This window comes from Rhodamnia argentea, chromosome 4 (assembly GCF_020921035.1).
Source record: "Rhodamnia argentea isolate NSW1041297 chromosome 4, ASM2092103v1, whole genome shotgun sequence".
Classification (NCBI taxonomy): Eukaryota; Viridiplantae; Streptophyta; class Magnoliopsida; order Myrtales; family Myrtaceae; genus Rhodamnia; species Rhodamnia argentea.
The window spans coordinates 23,973,158-23,990,441 of record NC_063153.1 but is presented as its reverse complement, the minus strand read 5'-3'; the positions used below and the strand labels follow the sequence as shown (position 1 = coordinate 23,990,441).

Sequence of the window (17,284 nt, the reverse complement as noted above, 5' to 3'; positions counted from 1 at the left end):
GACAACAGCGAGTTCCAAACAACCCATCGCAAAAGGGTCATCGGAAAAATCATAAAGCACAACTAAGTGCCACAAGGGTTTGAACAAGAACATGAAGGCTGTGGTGTGGAGAAATGCACCTAGTGTTTTGTCTGAGTGTAGATTCCTCCTGATGCTTTTCTATCAGAATTCGATCCATGATCTTGCAAAAATACACATCAACGAATTCCACCCTTTTAAAACATGTCTTTTGTAAGCATAAGTTGAGACCAAAGGGAGTTCCAAACAACCCATCGCAAAAGGGTCATCGGAAAAATCATAAAGCACAACTAATTCCCACTAGGTTTGAACAAGAACATGAAGGCTGTGGTGTGGAGAAATGCACCTAGTGTTTTGTCTGAGTGTAGATTCCTCCTGATGCTTTTCTATCAGAATTCGATCCATGATCTTGCAAAAATACACATCAACGAATTCCACCCTTTTAAAACATGTCTTTTGTAAGCATAAGTTGAGACCAAAGGGAGTTCCAAACAACCCATCGCAAAAGGGTCATCGGAAAAATCATAAAGCACAACTAATTCCCACTAGGTTTGAACAAGAACATGAAGGCTGTGGTGTGGAAGTGAAGTTTACAGGTTAAAAAGAGATATAGTCAGAATTCCTGAAGCTTTGATCATCTAGACTAGATTGACCACAAAACACAAAGCGGAATTACAAATCAGTTAAATATCATTAAACTTATGAATGGTGAGGTATTCTCACACAACCCTGCATGCTATACATCCTAATTCCATGAAAAGAATCCATTGTTGGGGAAACCTTTTAATTTATGTAGCAGGATATTAAAGGAACCGATTCAAGCTATGAGCCCGGCCAGATCTTGCATAGATCCATTTGATCTATGGCGAAGTCTCTCTACACAGGGAGGGTCAGAACTCTATCTAACAACACAGTGAACACAATAGGAATAAAGAAGGCAAGAAGCATGAAAAAATATCACAGAATAGCTTTGAAAAAACATGCCCTTTTAATATTAGATCAACAGGATTATGACAGAAAATGAACAATTTTGACCAGGATCCAGCAGATCTATTTTGTTTAAATGCAAGGACAAAACACCAAGGTTAAGAAAAAACTCAAGCAAAAGCTTTCAAACTTACACAGATCCTCGAGAAATCCTACCGATTTATTCAGCCTCCATCAAAGCAAAGTTCTCAGATCTAACGAATGTAATGAACTCAATGGCCATTCATGTAGATAAGTTCTGAATCTCAACGAGCAAGGAGAGGACTACTGAGAGATATATGCAATTGAACCTACGGAGGAATGTGCGCATATTATAAACGCATCCCGTCAATATATGGTCACAAATCTACAATTGCACTTTAAAAGATGCAACATATTAAATTGGCTGCCCAAATGCCACTCCTTACGTACTCTGGAATCCGAAGAGTTTCATGTGAGCCATTTTGCGACTTCTTGGATTAGTCTAATCAAGCAAGATATCTTTCCTAATAAAAAGAATCCTAAACATCGGTGCTCATTTCTCACATGAATACCATTTCTGAGTGCCACCCGTTGGACATGCATACATTCATAACCAGGCATTGAAAGTATACCACATATCCTAGTTGGATACTAATTCTGACAACTTTTAAACCGGAAAAGAAATTTAAATCTGGCGTAATTGATAACGGACAAATGATCCTTCACAATACACGTGAACTGCACTCCACTTTAGAGTGCCACAAGTAAGTCATGCGTATGTTTGGATATCCACGTACTGCAATAACCATAAAATCTTCTGACAATTTCAATTTTTTCACAACAATAAGAGGAGGCATAACCAATAATATAAAATATCCATTAGATAAGAGAGGCACTGATAAAACTATTAACCTCTGCCTGACTGCCAAGCTAGATCATGTTGCGGATGCAAACAAAGAGAACATGCTTTAGACAGAAGAAAAGTACCAAAAAGTAGAGAGGAAACACACACAAAATGCAGCACTAGTTCCACCACATATATGACATGAGCATCAGACTCACAATTGTTTCAGTAGTTTGTGATCCCAACACTCATATTATTTTCATAACCACACCCCTCACAAGCTCCATTGATCAATTCCAGATAAGGAATTCTAAAGCATATCCAAATAATTTAAAATATTCAGAGAAATGTGAACTCGCTCTTGTTCTTCACATTGATCTCAGCATTTGTTTGAAAAGTTCAGCATGCAATTGATAAGAACACTGTGTAAAACATAAACTATGGCTCATAACATGCAAAGTTCAGCAAAGGCTTGGACTCAATTCAATATCATGTATCATCACCTCTCTTGATGTATTTGTCTTCTACCAAGGAACCGACTTTTTGATACGCCCAGAAGGTACTCAGTGATGACACAAACATAGGCCTATCTGTGCAGATGCATAAAAGCACATAAATGTTCATGTATGCATACATGCATGCCTCTGTATGACAGAACAGCCATGACAGGACAAGAGGTTCGCCTAAACATCATGTTGCAGGTTTTTCATAATCTGTTAGTGCAGACAAGCCTGGAGTCCCAACATTTTGTCAATAAAATATTAAGCCTAAAAGGCACTCATGCATGAGCAGACATCTTTCTGCATATACATACATGCACACACATGCGTGCATTCTGAGAGAGAACATATGATAAGAAGAAATATATGAGCCTAATCAGCTTATCCACTCATCGAACGTTGCATTGACTCAGATAGTAAAGCATCTCCTCATCAATTCTATAGAAATTCATTGAATGCAAAGCAATATACTCAAGTCATTATCCATAATACAATAGATGAAGGTAAATACTAAAATAATTTACTCATCACAAAAGTGCAATGTATCTTGATCATCTTTCTTACAGTTGCAACTCTTACGAAAAGCAAGTAAACAACCTGAAAGGCAACGCTAAGAAGAGGAAATGGATGGTTACGTCCAAATACAAACCTTTAGCTAAAAACTTGTCTTCTAGATCCATATTCTGGTCAACTAAGTAAATAGAATCAATTTGACTCTCCCTGCAACAGAAGATCAGCAACAGAGCATCTGCATAATAGCACAAATGACATAGAAGCAACTCAGATTACCAAATCAAGCTACGTAATTCACGAAGAGAGCTGTCTCCAAGGCACAAACTAAGGACCTACATACTTTGCTCTTCTAGCTTTTTTGGATTATGACTTAAACAGACAGAAGAAAAGAGTCCAACTCATTTGATCACAATATCAAGAAAGCACATTTGTAAGCAACAACTTTCTCTAGAGAGCAATTCAAATAGTTTTGACCTGATTCATGTAATTGTAAGGTGAATAAAAGCAAGTTCAAATGTAGAGTTTCTTTCTATTTGTGCAATTGAGCTGCTTCAAACCACCCCCAACAAAAAAAAAAAAAGCGCAAACTTTTGACTTTTATATTTTTGCAATGCATCTGGCAGAATCAATGGGATGACAAAGTACTGAAACTACAATGCAAACCAATAAATGTATTCGAACAAACCAAGATATAGCCTCGGCATCATAACATTGTTTCTAAAAATAGATCAAAAACAAGTGTAATCCTTAATGCACACCACATTCGATACAACCGTCTTCCACAGCATGCAGCATTCACAAAGACACAAGTAATAGAGAAAAGTAGAATAATTCCACCTTTCTAGGCTCCATCTCAAATGCCACAAAAAATAGCAGCAAAAGCAAGGATCTTTGACTGCCAGACTAAAGCAACAACACGTAAAACAAAACTAACCCAGACATGTTCAGCAAAATGTCGCGCCTTTGACTCACAAATGCACAACAATGTCCATGCATTCTCTCAATTCAATCGTGCACAGAACCACACGACAGACACCGAACCAGATCAAAGCCAATCAAGTACACAACTTTCCACCGAATTCGCGCGCCGGAGGACGTACAAAGAACGAAGAAAGCCTCGACAATCCGAACGAGCGGAAGCGAAACGCATCAAAACGCATAACGAACCGGATCTGAGCGAAGAGACCAATCAAAAACACACCGCTCCAAAAACCGAAAACCAAAAAAAAAAAAAGAGAGAGCAAAAGAAAAAGCGAACACGGTGACGAATTTCGCCGAAACGCACCTGAGCAGGCGAGGCAACAAGAAAAATTCTAGGGTTTTTTCCGTTTCGTGGGAATCAAACCCGAACGAGGGTCTCGTTCGCAGCTAATTTTGAGAGAGAGAGAGAGGGGGGGGTCTCCGACTCCGAGTCCTCCTGAAGGAGAGAGAAAACTTGTTCGTTTGGTGTTCACGTTTAGGAGGAGTTAAAAAAAAATAAATAAAAATTAAACAAATAAAAATCAAATCAAATAAATAAATAAAAAAAGACTTTGGGGGGAGGGAGAGGCACGCGCCGTCTGGGCGCGTCCCAGCAGTTGGTCCCCTCCGAAAAGCGCAGTTGGTTCTGCTGCGCAGGAAAAAGTACGTCAAGCACTGTCCTTCGATCCCATTGGCGCGTGCGCTTTAACGCCGCGAGCCGTCGCGTCGATAAATTGCCATCTTTTTCTGGGGGCGTTTCCCCGATTATATTTTCCTTTATCGGGTTCTTCCCGAAAAGAAAAGGAAAAAAAAAAAAAAACCCACGAAGGAAAATTCGAAAATTTGTGAAAAATAATGAAAAAGGAAAAAGAAAAACTCGTCCAGTCAAATCCCTGTCATTCAGCAATCTTACTTACCACGAGAAATATGGACCCTCCGATCAACCACCCCACACCTCCCCCCCGCGATACTCGAATTTAAGGTTTCACGTTGTTGTTTTATTGGTCATGCGCTTCAAATAAAGTGCTGTTTTTTTTTTTTTGCCCCCTCTTCAGTCATGTTAGTAGATACCCATTGACGCTTTGCGCAGTACCTTTGAAATCAGGATACATCATCGATAAAGTCAGTTTAAAAATATTGTGCAAAGCACGGGTCGACGACACGGGAACCGAAGCTTCGATTATTCACCCCAGCGCAGGACGCTACTATATGACTCTGCTCGACGATCGTCACCCGAAGATGACGTGGGGTCTACCTCATCTATCATCTCCTATTAAGTTGAGAAAAAATATTTTTCTTCCTTTCATATCAGAGAATGCTCCCGAAATTTATGTCCCGGAGTTCGGACGAACTAGTTTAAGGACTTTATTTAGATCCAATTGGCGTTTGTTAATCATAGTAAAAGAATAGTTCATATTTTTACAATAACAATAATAATAATTAAATGCTATACAAAGAAAGGCCTCGTTTTCGAAGATTAGCTACGCGCTAATCTAACTTCAATTATGTGTTGATCGACGAATCGAAACGATGGTCGAAGAATTCTCGTGGAGATGATCATTGCATGGTATGCCCCCCTTTTTCGGTCGAATCGCGCATTGGAGCTCCACCCATGAGGAATCCTATTTGGGTTCCACCCCGCTTATTGGCCGCTACCCAGAAAAAAAAAAAAAAAAGACAGACAAAGTTATAAAATGATGTTTGGTCCATCATTAACGCGGAATGAAGGGAACTAAGCATTTGAGGACGCGTGGTCTGGTGAGGAGTCGACACGTGTCGATAGAATCTCCGAACCGGAGCAGATTAGAGAGGGGGGTCTTTTGCCATTGTGCCATGTCAAAAAGATTGGGTCGGGGTTGAATTGGAGGTCACTTTTTCACGGTGCACTTTTTCTGTTGTTCTCTCTTTTTTCCTCTCTCTCTCTCTCCTTTTGGCGAGAGAAATTTACAGCTGGGAAATTAGCAACCAGACACGTGGCATTTTCCGTGGAGAGTGTGGCGGGTAAGACATGCCGCCCCTCCAAAAAAAAAAAAGAATAAGTCTCCCCCTAAGATTCAAGCAGCACGTGTGAAGTCGGCGTAGGGGGAGTTAGGCAGTTGAAAGGGAGAGGTTTGGGACGTTGACTCCGTCCAAAGTTGCGTTCAATCTTATTTTGATTCGATTGACCAATGAACAATTACGAGTAGAATATAATCTATGGGCAGCTGATAGATGTGGGAATACACGAATTGAGTTGCTTTACAACTTGGGTTCTATAGGGTTGACTTTCTTGAATTCGATGTCAGCGGGTTTCGCCGATGAGCCCGTTATCCATTTGTTTTGCTCGCGAGTCGGGTCTTTGATTATCTTTAGTTAAACCGATGTGGTGATCTTCGTGAGTGCTTCGCAGTTATGGGTTTGCACGATTGAGCACCAACGGATAAATCTGTCACGACACTATAGTTCTCTCGTTATGAATATTAAGGTGTAGTTTATGTTTTACACAATCTATATTGGCTGCAAAAGTGGATTGTGTGAAGATGGGCTACACAAGGGGCCACAACCCCTCGCCAGCCAAAGTAAGGGTGGCGAGGGCCCCGACGCCCTCATGGTGGCCCTCAAGGGCTCACAAGCACTCCCCCATGGCTATCGAGGGCTTCGTGGCCCTTGCCTAGGGGTTGGCGGGGGCCGTTAGCCCTCGGTCGGTGGTCGGCGGAGGTCGTCGGCTCGCAGCCCTTGGCTCTTTAAACAAAAAACCACAAAATAGAAAGGGAAAATAAAAATGTAAAAATATTTAACATAATATTAAAATACTATCTAAAATTATTCACGTCGGTGCTGGTTGTGCTACGCAAGACAATCAAGATCCACCTCGGTAATTTTCAGCCAAAAGTGGCGGGACGGACTAAGTTGACAAAACAGATAAAGGTTTGGAACTCACTCGGCAAAATAAAAGCTTATGACTGAATTTGACAAATGTGCAATAGGTTTAGGCCTTTTTTTTTTCTTTTTTTGACAAATTTCCCCTCTTAGTATGGATAGAGAAAAATTCGTTGGAAGAACCGATTACCGAACTAACTAACGTCATCGGCAGAATCGATTACCTAAAACACCATGTAAGAAAGGTAACCAAAATCAACCATTGGGTCCAGTCCAAATACTGTCGTGTATAGGTTACTCATTGAGTTATAATAGCCAGCTAGATACTCAAAACGGTGAAGAGAACTCCCCAATTGCTAGGAGAACTCAAAATCGATAGATAGAGGGGACCCCGCCACAGAAAGTCTAGAAGTCGCTTGCTTCTCTTCTTAGGAGAATGTATCTTTCTTTCCCAATCTAGTGGATTCTCCTTTTACTGCAGCTGACAACAGAAGGGGCTGGGGATTAACGAGCTCAAAGGTCGATGGAATGGCACCTTCTTTCTCGAAATTGGCTAAGGAAAAGAACTCCCGCTCTTGCTCAAAGGCTGACAAAAGCAGATGGTGGTCTCCAAAAGAGTTGATGGGCTCTTGAATGGTAATCACCACCATCTGTTTAAGTTGGTAAGGTTTTAGATGGGACGATGACTTCGATGAATTCTTGAATTATGACTGTCATGATTCATTTCTAGAAAAGGAATGAATTATTTATCTTATCCATGGTATTTTTTGCTTTATGAAATGCATGGCTCACTAGAGGCATTGGCTGGCCACCTGCAATGCAGAAGAAGGAAGCAGAAGATGGAAAGGAAAAAAGAACGAAAAAAAAAGGGAAAAAAAGAAAAAAGAAAAAATTATTAAAATTATTAAAAATTTAAAAATATGTAAAAATGCCCATGTTAGCGCCGGTCTTGCTACGTGGGATGGCTAGCCTCCACGTCAATGATTTCCTGCTAAAATTTATCGGATTGACTTAATTGGCACAAATGTGAAATGTTTAAGACTAAATTGACTCCAATAAAAACTTCAGGACTGAATTGACACAAATGTAATAGGTTTAGGGCTTTTTTGACACTTTTTTGTATATGTGTGGTTTAACACATAGTTTTCGACGAAAAAAAAATTAATACCCAGTTAAATGAAAATTTATTCATGTAATATAATTGCACTATAATGATAGAAAAATCGTGATCATAATTTAGAATGGATAACTTTTAATAGCATGATTCTATTGATAATTTACGTCGTAATATACTATTTGTAAGTGTAAAATTATTTACGGTCATAAAAGGAAAACAAAAAGCCTTTAACCAAAATAGACGTTTGAAAAATTAGCTATTACTCCCATGCTTCTTCTGACTATTTTCGATCTACTTCCTTCTTCCCAGTGAGATCGAAGAAAAGTTTTCTAGAGCAATTAAAGACAACATCATGAGTGAGAGGAGCAGAGAGATTGAACAGTGGCTTTTATTTGAAACTCTGGTTCATGCATGTCGCTCAAGAAGCAAACATAATAATTTCGAGGTGGACTTACGAGGATGTTGGACGAAGGAAGTCTCATTTTCTAATCAACTCATATTCCATTGCTTAAATTTTCGAGTCAACGTGGATTAAATGAAATATGTTGACGGCTCTTACTTGGGCTCTTTTTGGCGATCTCATCAGATGAATGTACTGAGTTTCCATTGTGTCGTCTTCAGCAAGCTAGTGTCAAAATCGGTTGTTGATTGGTGAGCCACCATCAATGTGCTTTTGGTAAAATGTCTCAAAGAAGGAACCTTGATTGACTCTCTAATCGTCATAGCAGATGGTGCCCATGGCTTCTCGCTGAGCTTGGCTAGGTCGGGACGTTTGAGTTAGATTCACGGGGCAAATGTTGTACTTGCCGACACAAAGCAGTTTGGCCAGGCCAAAGTGGAAATTCTAGTTGGGATAATGCTGGGTAGGAAATAATACACGGATTAAGAGGACGGGCCTAATGCTAGAGGCTCACATGTGAGGAGGGAGGGAGATCTTTTGAGGGGCACAAGTGAGAGTGTTGGGTGAAAAGAGTCCCACATCAAGGATTGACTTACATAGTTTAAACTTTTCAGTGAAGACTGTTGAGCTTAAAGTTGGGCTCTCCTTGCTAATATTCAAGTATGACGGGATTCGATCGCACATTCTCGACGAATGACTTTTGCAAACTTGGTTCAATTCAATGACCAAGGAGCGGACAATTCAATACTGACAAATACAGTATAGGATCCCACCCATTAGAGCCACATTTGCATACAATTCCCTCTTTTGTAAAGGCTATCCCGTGCAAAAGTCACCCAACATAAATGTCTATGTGAAGAAGGTGGCGATAGTGGTCCTGCGTTCCCTGTCTCAAGTGTGAAGTTGCTGTCTTTGCCTCTCTTTTTACACAACGCAAGGTACATAGTAACTTTAAGGACTCCTCCCACATAATGACTCGGTATTGAGATCGCGGTCGAGGGCTTTTCGTTTAAGCAATTTGATCGTCTCGCTTGTATCGTAATAAACAGCAAAGGATCCTATAAAAAAGATCACATGCCGTGTTCCCAAGTCATGGAGTTGTTATCGACTCATTGGCTTACGGAAAGGATCGACGCGCGCGCGCAACACATGTTCGATCTCGACCGCGACCTGATTTGAACCATGTCGCCTTTCCGGCTACGCCTTTGCTTCGATCCGAGGCAAATGGTGGGTCTAAGCGGCTACTTTTACCACAGTTCTCGAGTGCCCCATGAGAAACAGCCACCTCAAGATGAAGCAAATTGAGGGGACAAGAAAGATGAAAAAGGGAGAGATTTTCGAACGACGCGAGATGTGACCAGTTACAGCAACAGATACGAGGGAGCAAAGATCGCTGCACCTTTGTTACGCATCAAGTCCGGGGTTTGTCATGCCCATGAGCAAACATCCGCAATTCCACCTCAGTCCACGATGTTCCATTTTCGACGACAGGACTCTTCCCTATGTTGGCCAATACGTGCCTTTCTCATTATCCCGGTAGGGTACGAAACCCTAGAACAACATTTCGTCGAATTTAACGAGAAAATATCTAAGTACTTCTATATTTGGGGTAATTTATTTAATGGGTCATTCCAGGATGAGCGCAGAAGATAGTTATTTGAAAGATTTGAAATCTAATTTCCCGGGCACAATTGCTCGAGGATTGAGGTCGGATTACGAGAAAGTAATTTCTTATCGGTCTCTTAAATTGGATGTAGATGATTTGCTTTTGACCAAACTGTAGAGGCGATCTTGTTAAATCCACAGCAAGCTAGTTATATAAGATTCTTACAATTCTCATAGTTTTGATAATCTAAAGCATGGCAGGCAGCCCCATATATATATAAAAGCAGCCCAGAACTTGTAGATTTGTAGTCAAATATTGATTTTGTAAACGTCGCCACTATGGGAGCGACGGCGCTCTTGTCCAAGAATATTATGTAAATTCATTAGCTAATATGAGCCTATACTATAGGAACTTTCTTGGACAATGGTTCCCATGTAATGTGCAATCGCATCTATTGATTTTTGTGAGACCCACGTGATTATCGGCTCCAGGCAACGAAGAGGTGTGAAATCCTTTGTGTGAAGTTATGGGGGAAAAGTACAAAATAAATCCTAAATCTATTGCATTGATACCAATTTAGTCCTAAATCTTTTTTACATTGATATGAATTGAGTCAACCCGGTCAATTTAAGCTAAAAATTATTGACCTGGACACTGCCATCCTATGTGGTACGGCTGGCCTTGACGTTTCATAGCCTTCACTTTTTTGCTAGGTCTACTTTAGAGTTGATAGCTTATTTAGATGCTGTCTGAGTTGGTGACCCTCGATATCGTCACTCCACTACAAGTTTTTTTTTTTTTTTTTTGGCACCTCACTTATCTCATGGCGTAGCAAGAAACAGACCACTATCATTCACTCTAGTACGTAAGGAGAATCTTGAGCAAGAGCTCGATACCGTATTATAGTTACTATGGTTACGATATCTACCAAAAAACATGGGAGTGTGTCAACATAGCGGAGCAATAATTCATTGCTACAATCAATTACTATTCAAATAACACATAATTTATATTTTTCACGAACGAACCAAGCATATTGACATAACTTGTCATTTCCTTGGAGCTGTTTTACTTGTCTTTACTTTATCCGTTGAACAAGCTGCTAATATCTTCACCAAGACACATCCACCTAGCTTTTCTGGATCTTTTCCCCAAATTCAGCTCTTTCAAATCACCTTGAGTTTAAGGGGATGTTACGGATATACATATATTTAGAAAAATTTGTATATTTATCTTAATTGATTTTGATTGATATTTTGCTATTTATCATTGTCATTCTATAAAGTCTATAAAAAAGCTCATGTACTCTTAACATTACATTTTTATGTTATCACAATTCTCAACTAGTCAGACGAAGGTAGATGCTTCTACAAGTTTTTAGTCATAAATTTCTTTATTTTTTTCAAATTTATCCAAAATTGTTTTAAGATCGGTTGCACGGAGCAATTTTTACTTTATGGACCGTAACTTACCTAGGATCTTTTCTAATATACCCGGTATTTTATCTATATTTCTCTTGGCATTCATATTCTTACATTCAGTAATTCATCCATAGTATGTGAAAACACCTTGCATATTCGCATGCGATGGTAGCTATGCTTGGTAATTGTCGTTGTAATTTTCGTATATCACTTTTTAAATGACAAATCAACAATCATCCTTGGACGAGAAATCAAAATTAGAGTACAAAATTAAGAGTACTGAGTAGAAACGCAATGTGCCACTGTTTGAAATTTTGAATTTTGCGTAGTAACATATCACACATAATATTAAAAATTTGCATGTGAATCTTATGCTCCGTTTATTTCATAAAAAATGAATAATTTGAAAAATATTTATCACAAAATAATTGCTTGCTAAACTTAAAATAGTTAACTAATAAAAAGTATTTTCATTCTCCATAACAATTTATGGCTAAATAATTTCGTAGATGACGAAAATATTTTCTCGTCCGTTCATTTTTATAAATGATTCAAGCAATCATTTATAAATATTTTTTAAATCATTCATTTTAGGCAAAATAATTGCACCCTTTGTACTAGTTTGATATTACTGTAAGTGTGCTATACATATTTAAGCTGCAACCCATCAAAGCCCGAGTGAGAAACCGTAACTCCATCCCCTATTTCACATTACATCATCAATTGAAGGGAGTAGGGGTAATCAATTTTCGAATCGTTTCGATTTTCGGGCAGTCCAAACATGGGACCGGTTGCATGAAATCAAGAGCCAGAAAAGGCAACACATATCATTCTATCCTCCATTACCTCAACACATCAAAAAACAACACAATGTACGGAACTGAACGAAAAGGAGCAGGGGACACGCCGAAGAATCGACCCAAGCCAACGCACAAGGAACATAAAAACGATCTCAATCCCGATGAAGCACAAGGAACATAAAAACGATCTCAATCCCGATGCCACGAGACCAAAACAAAAAAAGAGCTCAATTGCGAAGAAGACAACTGCGTGCGAGGCCCGAGACGAGGAGGAGTTGAACGAGATTCTAGGGTAGGAGTGAGTCAAGCACCAACGCTGCTCATATCAATCGATTAGCGGAGATTGCAATTGCAAGGGCGAACCGCCACTCTCTCTCTCTTCTCCATCACCAGTCGATCGCCGTTCGGAACTTTGTGAGAGGCGAGGCGTCGTGAGAGGTAAAGAAGAGTGAACGTGGGAGACGAGACATCGTGAGAGGGAAAGTTCGTGAGTAGAGGGAACATGGAAAGAGCAATGAGGTTTACTGCTATTCTTTAAATAATTTTTTTTTTAAATAACAATTGGTCCGGTCCGGGCGGACCGGGGAGAGAGAGAGACCGGCTTGTTAATAAAAGGGACAAAAGAAAAATCAGAAATCATCAAAACTACATATCGACATGGAATTAGATCCACCATATAAAGCTAAGTGAATTATGAAGAGCCATAGACTCATAAATAATTGGGTTTTGTAAGGTAAAGTGCACAGCCAGTACATACTTCACGGCCCATATTGACGCAAAGTACTCTTCTACAACGTACAGAATAGTCATTATCTTATTATCTCTACTACTAAACAAGTTCACTTGCCATGGCCCAAATACATATACCAGCAATTTTTTTCTCTTTAACCTGCATCAACTAGGAAACGACACTGGAAATTATCAAAACTATCAGCAAGCGGCCCCAGATTAGAGGAAATACATTAACATGAACCTAATGATACAGACGTTGACTACTCAAATCTTGTCGGCCAATTCTGCCCAATCTCCTACTGGCTTCTTGACAACATATACTACCAGAACCGCAGAGATTAGAGAACCACACAGCTGCAAAATATAGAAGCAAGAAAGGTCACGGTCCAGCATGTCACACCTCACACAGTACAAGGAATAGAATAATTGCCGTCCTATGCATTACTCAGCCATAGCAAAAAGAAGGCCCAAGGGAATTATGAACGGAGTTTTTAGTGAGTAAAAGCAGATACAGAATGCTAGTAAGGACCTTCAGCAATAAGGTGAAAAAACATTAATGGGTATCTTTCCAACGATGCACCTCTTCTTAATAAGATAGCCCAGGATGGAGCAGACCTACGTTCTGATGTCAAAAAATGAAGTGGAAGGAAGTGAAAGGATGCGATATGACGGAACTACAGAAAAATAAAATCAATCATGAGCAAGACTTTGTGTTGCTAAAGGCCACAAGTAGAGAGGCACACACGCTCAAAACATAAGGGAGACTTATGCTAAGGCTGCAACAGATAACAGCTGATTCTTTCGAAAAAAACGCGTGCGTGCGCGCTCACACAAGCCAATGGTCGCATATCGCATTTAGCAAAAGCCATCCAAGATCAGACCATATGAAATCCGAATGACATTCCTAGCCATAAGATTGTTCTCACTCCAAATGTCATATTGATGTTAACTGTGAAGTATATTTTCCTTACATCAGCTTTTTCTCAGCGGCAGGTTTTCAGCAAGAGATTCATCTCTATAGATAGCCCATGTAACTAAGTTAAAAATAGAGTTTCTGTTAAGTTAGTCCATTTACCACACAATTTACCTCCACCTAACAAACTTTGTAAGGCCGTGATCTTTCTACGACGAGCATTCACAAAGTCTTGCCCCTGGACAGAGTTATTTTCTTGTTCCCGGCCTGCATTACTAATACTCGTATGTCCTTTTTCAAGAAAAAGAACATCACAGAATGGCTTGAGAACAAAGTCTAAAGCCACAGTCAAAGCTGTACTATACAGAATCTGATGGTTGCTACTGTTAGAATGAATTTGGCAGAGATGATATTTGACAGAATGACATCTATCAACACAAAGTCCAAGATGAATAAAAGAAAATGAAACACGCATCAGAGCAAAATAGAACGGACAATACCAACATATAACACTTGAAAAAGACACAGCAGGATGACCGGCCTTTGGCCAAAGCTACCCTAAAATATTGTTAAACAGGCAGAAAATATCTATATTACATGTGGGTCCAGACTTTCATAATACAGGTTGGTCAATTTAAAAGATAAGTAACATATGTCACACTCTCCATAAAGCTCATCAAAACTAACATGGGCTACAAAGGTAGACAGCTGTTATTCTTAATATTCTATAAATATGACAACACAATGCAGTAAAGAAATTTCCAAAAGTTGACAATAAAAAATTATAAAGAATCATATATCATCTCTATCAAGCATATACTGGAAGCAATAAAGGCTAATCCCCCCCCCCCCCCAACAGCAATAAGACAACACTATAACTAAAATTCGCACTGGGTATCAGGTTTGACCGTAGGGTGTAATGGTCAAAGTCAGCTCAATGAAGGCCAATACAACTCGCCCGACAACAAACCCCAGAAGATATTCAGAGCTCGTCACGCATGAACTCTCCCCGTTGATGTGGTGCATGATAGCCAACGCCAACATGCTGCCCCTGAACACGGTGGAATCCATGTCCAGAGTCACAATATTAGTCAGGAAAGATCGCTATTTTATACTAGTCAAAAACAAAGAAACTTACTTCTCATCCTACTGACACAAATAAATCCACGACGGTCAGTAGAAGTCACTGACAGTCTGATGGTAAGAATTCGAACCCATTCCTATCGTCATCTCGCAAAGTACAATTTACTCACAAAATCCCATTTATGAGTATCTCTGTCTTTTCTTCATTACTAATGAATTAGCCAGCTTCACTAATATCAAGTCACCAATCACTTAAAACAATCGGAGCAATCAAGTCGCAGCGAAGAATTTCTAACCCATCCAATCGAACCAACAAACGAAGGCACGCATCATCAATCCACAAAAATTGCCAGATTAAAAACAAGAATTGAAACCCTACCCTCAAGAAGAAGCTCGCTTTCCTCCTTTGCAGACAGGGGCCTCGTCGAAATTCTTGGAGGGATACTTGGCGCTGACGCCGCCGACCTCGAAGACCAAGTTCTCGCCGCTCGACTTAATGCCAGTGATGGACCACCACCTGAAGAGGGCCCTGACCCGGATCCCCTCCAGCCCGGCGATCCGGCCCCTCACGATCCTTCCGGTGATCTTCTCCGAGTAGGCGGCCAGGTAGTTGTCGGGGGGAAGCGTGAGCCTGCACGGGCCGTGGAGGTCGACGTAGAAGTCGCCGGACGTGGCGTTGATGGAGTAGGCACGGACGGCGGCGGGCAGGAGGCCGATCGGGAAGCCGTAGGTGGTCAGCTCGGCGTGGGCCCTGGAGACGGGTCGGGTCGTGTTCGTAAGGTCGGAAGATTGGGACGAGGGAGGGACGAGGAGGAGGACAGAGAGGAGGAGGACAGGGAGAGAGGTTCTCATCGTGGGTTCTTGTTTGCAAAGGTGGTGGCTTGAGCAGCTTCCTCCTAGTCCTGCTCCTCTTCCGGGTCGTCTTCTTCTGCTGGTTTTTTTTTTTGGTCAGATCTTCTTCTGCTGGTTAAGAGATGGGCATAAGAGGAGAAGTTCCCCCGTTTTATGCCTGAGAATGTAGTGACGTGGCTACGTGCAAAACGGCCGCGTAGCACACTGATTGCTACTTGCCTGTAGACGATCATCGGACCCGACACAAGACAATAACGATATCTACTATGGCTAAGATAAAAATTGCAAAAAAAAAAGAATAAAAAAATCATCTATGTCAACATTAGATGAATGCTATAAGATGGCCAGCATCAACATAAGTGATTTTAGATTAAAATTAACAAGATAAACTATATTGACAAATAATAAAATGATTTACCATTCAATATATCAAATTAAAAGATTTAGAAGTGGATTTACACAAATGTAATAAATTTACAACTTTTTTGATAATTTTTCGATTCTTTAATTTGTAAATAAATTGATGTTTTGATCCAAACTGTTAATAACATGATGCCACGTTACAACTTTACCGAAAAGATGAAATTTTTAATACCAAAAAGAAGAAAAAAGAAAAATAGGATGGGGCCATGAAGCATTGTTCCAATGCTTGGACCACTCCTCAAAAGATTCCAATGAAAAGCTCCAAAATTCTAAGGGTATCCCGGGGGATAAACTGCAAAGATTCGCTTGAGAGAGCAAGAGGGAACAAAACTTGACGATTCCGGGCGGAATCTTCAGTTCCAGCAAAATTTTATAGATACTCACGTAGCGAAAGTCATCGAATTCATAGCTTCCATGAAGAAAAGTAAATTCATTTTCGTGGATTATGAAAGTGGGATCATTGTAATTTTTGTGAGTACATTATTTTCACTATCTCTAAAGGTAAAAAGTTGACCGCAGGGTTAATATAATATAATGGGTTAATATAACAGAAAATCCTAAACTGATACATTGTGGCAAATTTATCCCAAGTTTTTTTTTTACCACAAAAAAATCTTAAACTGATATACTTGTGACAAATTTACTCCAAACCGGTACACATATGACAAATTTACCCTAATTTAGTTTTCGTTAAATTTAACCGTTAAATTGCTGAGTTAGATGGCATGTTACGGTTCATGGGTGTACCGGTTTAGGATTTTTACCCTATGTTTGTCACAGATGTATCAATTTGAATTTTTCGTGATATTAACCCAATTTAACGAAGGGTAAATTTATCACAGATGTACAAATTTGGGATTTTTTGTGGTAAAAAAAATTAGGTTAGAGCAAGTTTGTCACAGATGTAATAATTTAGGGTTTTTGATGGTCAAAAAAATAGTTTAGGGTAAATTTATCATAGGTATACCAGTTTAGAATTTTTAATGGTCAAAAAATAGTTTGAGGTAAATTTATCACGGGTGTATCGGTTTGGGGTTTTTCGTGTTATTAACCATAATATAATTGATCGGGACATCGAGAATCTTTCAATCAAGAAAAATAATTTCGCTTACTCAAATTCCATGGATCGCATGTCAACTATTTTGGATCATGAAATGTGTTATTCGGCTTTTATTACGAGTAGACGGTACTTGTGGCGATTTCGAACAAGAGTTGTACCAATGAAACACAATGAACAGATGTACTGTAATGGAATTGGATCAACGATGGCACTCAATGACATAAAAAACTTTGCT

The 17,284-nt window shown here is 39.7% G+C and overlaps 2 protein-coding genes across 6 annotated transcripts in view; both read right to left on the bottom strand.

The window, feature by feature from the left end:
- LOC115728148 (VIN3-like protein 1) overlaps positions 1 to 4,269 on the bottom strand; it is a 29,159-nt gene extending 24,890 nt beyond the window's left edge. For 2 of the 3 annotated variants that reach the window (XM_048277314.1, XM_048277315.1), the window contains exons 1-2: positions 4,109 to 4,269; positions 2,960 to 3,058 (exon numbers count right to left, since the gene is read on the bottom strand). In XM_048277314.1, coding sequence (XP_048133271.1) covers positions 2,960 to 2,990 — 31 coding nt within the window. In that variant the 5' untranslated portion in view covers positions 2,991 to 3,058; positions 4,109 to 4,269. Of the gene's footprint in view, positions 1 to 1,139; positions 1,250 to 2,959; positions 3,059 to 4,108 lie in introns of those variants that run through there. The other variant, XM_048277316.1, reaches the window with a different exon arrangement.
- Positions 4,270 to 12,782: 8,513 nt separating this feature from the next.
- Positions 12,783 to 15,639, bottom strand: LOC115728147. Of its 3 annotated transcripts, none has more exons than XM_030658481.2 (2): positions 15,095 to 15,639; positions 12,783 to 13,072 (listed from the first exon to the last, which is right to left on the bottom strand). In XM_030658481.2, exon 1 carries the CDS (start codon positions 15,564 to 15,566, stop codon positions 15,096 to 15,098), a length of 471 nt encoding a protein of 156 aa, XP_030514341.1. In that variant the 5' UTR covers positions 15,567 to 15,639; the 3' UTR covers positions 12,783 to 13,072; position 15,095. The 3 variants fall into 3 exon arrangements, with proteins under 3 accessions (XP_030514341.1, XP_030514343.1, XP_030514342.1); XM_030658483.2 differs by lacking the exon at positions 12,783 to 13,072 and adding an exon at positions 13,702 to 13,733; XM_030658482.2 differs by lacking the exon at positions 12,783 to 13,072 and adding an exon at positions 14,293 to 14,676 and having other exon boundaries at positions 15,089 to 15,639.
- Positions 15,640 to 17,284: the final 1,645 nt, after the last annotated feature.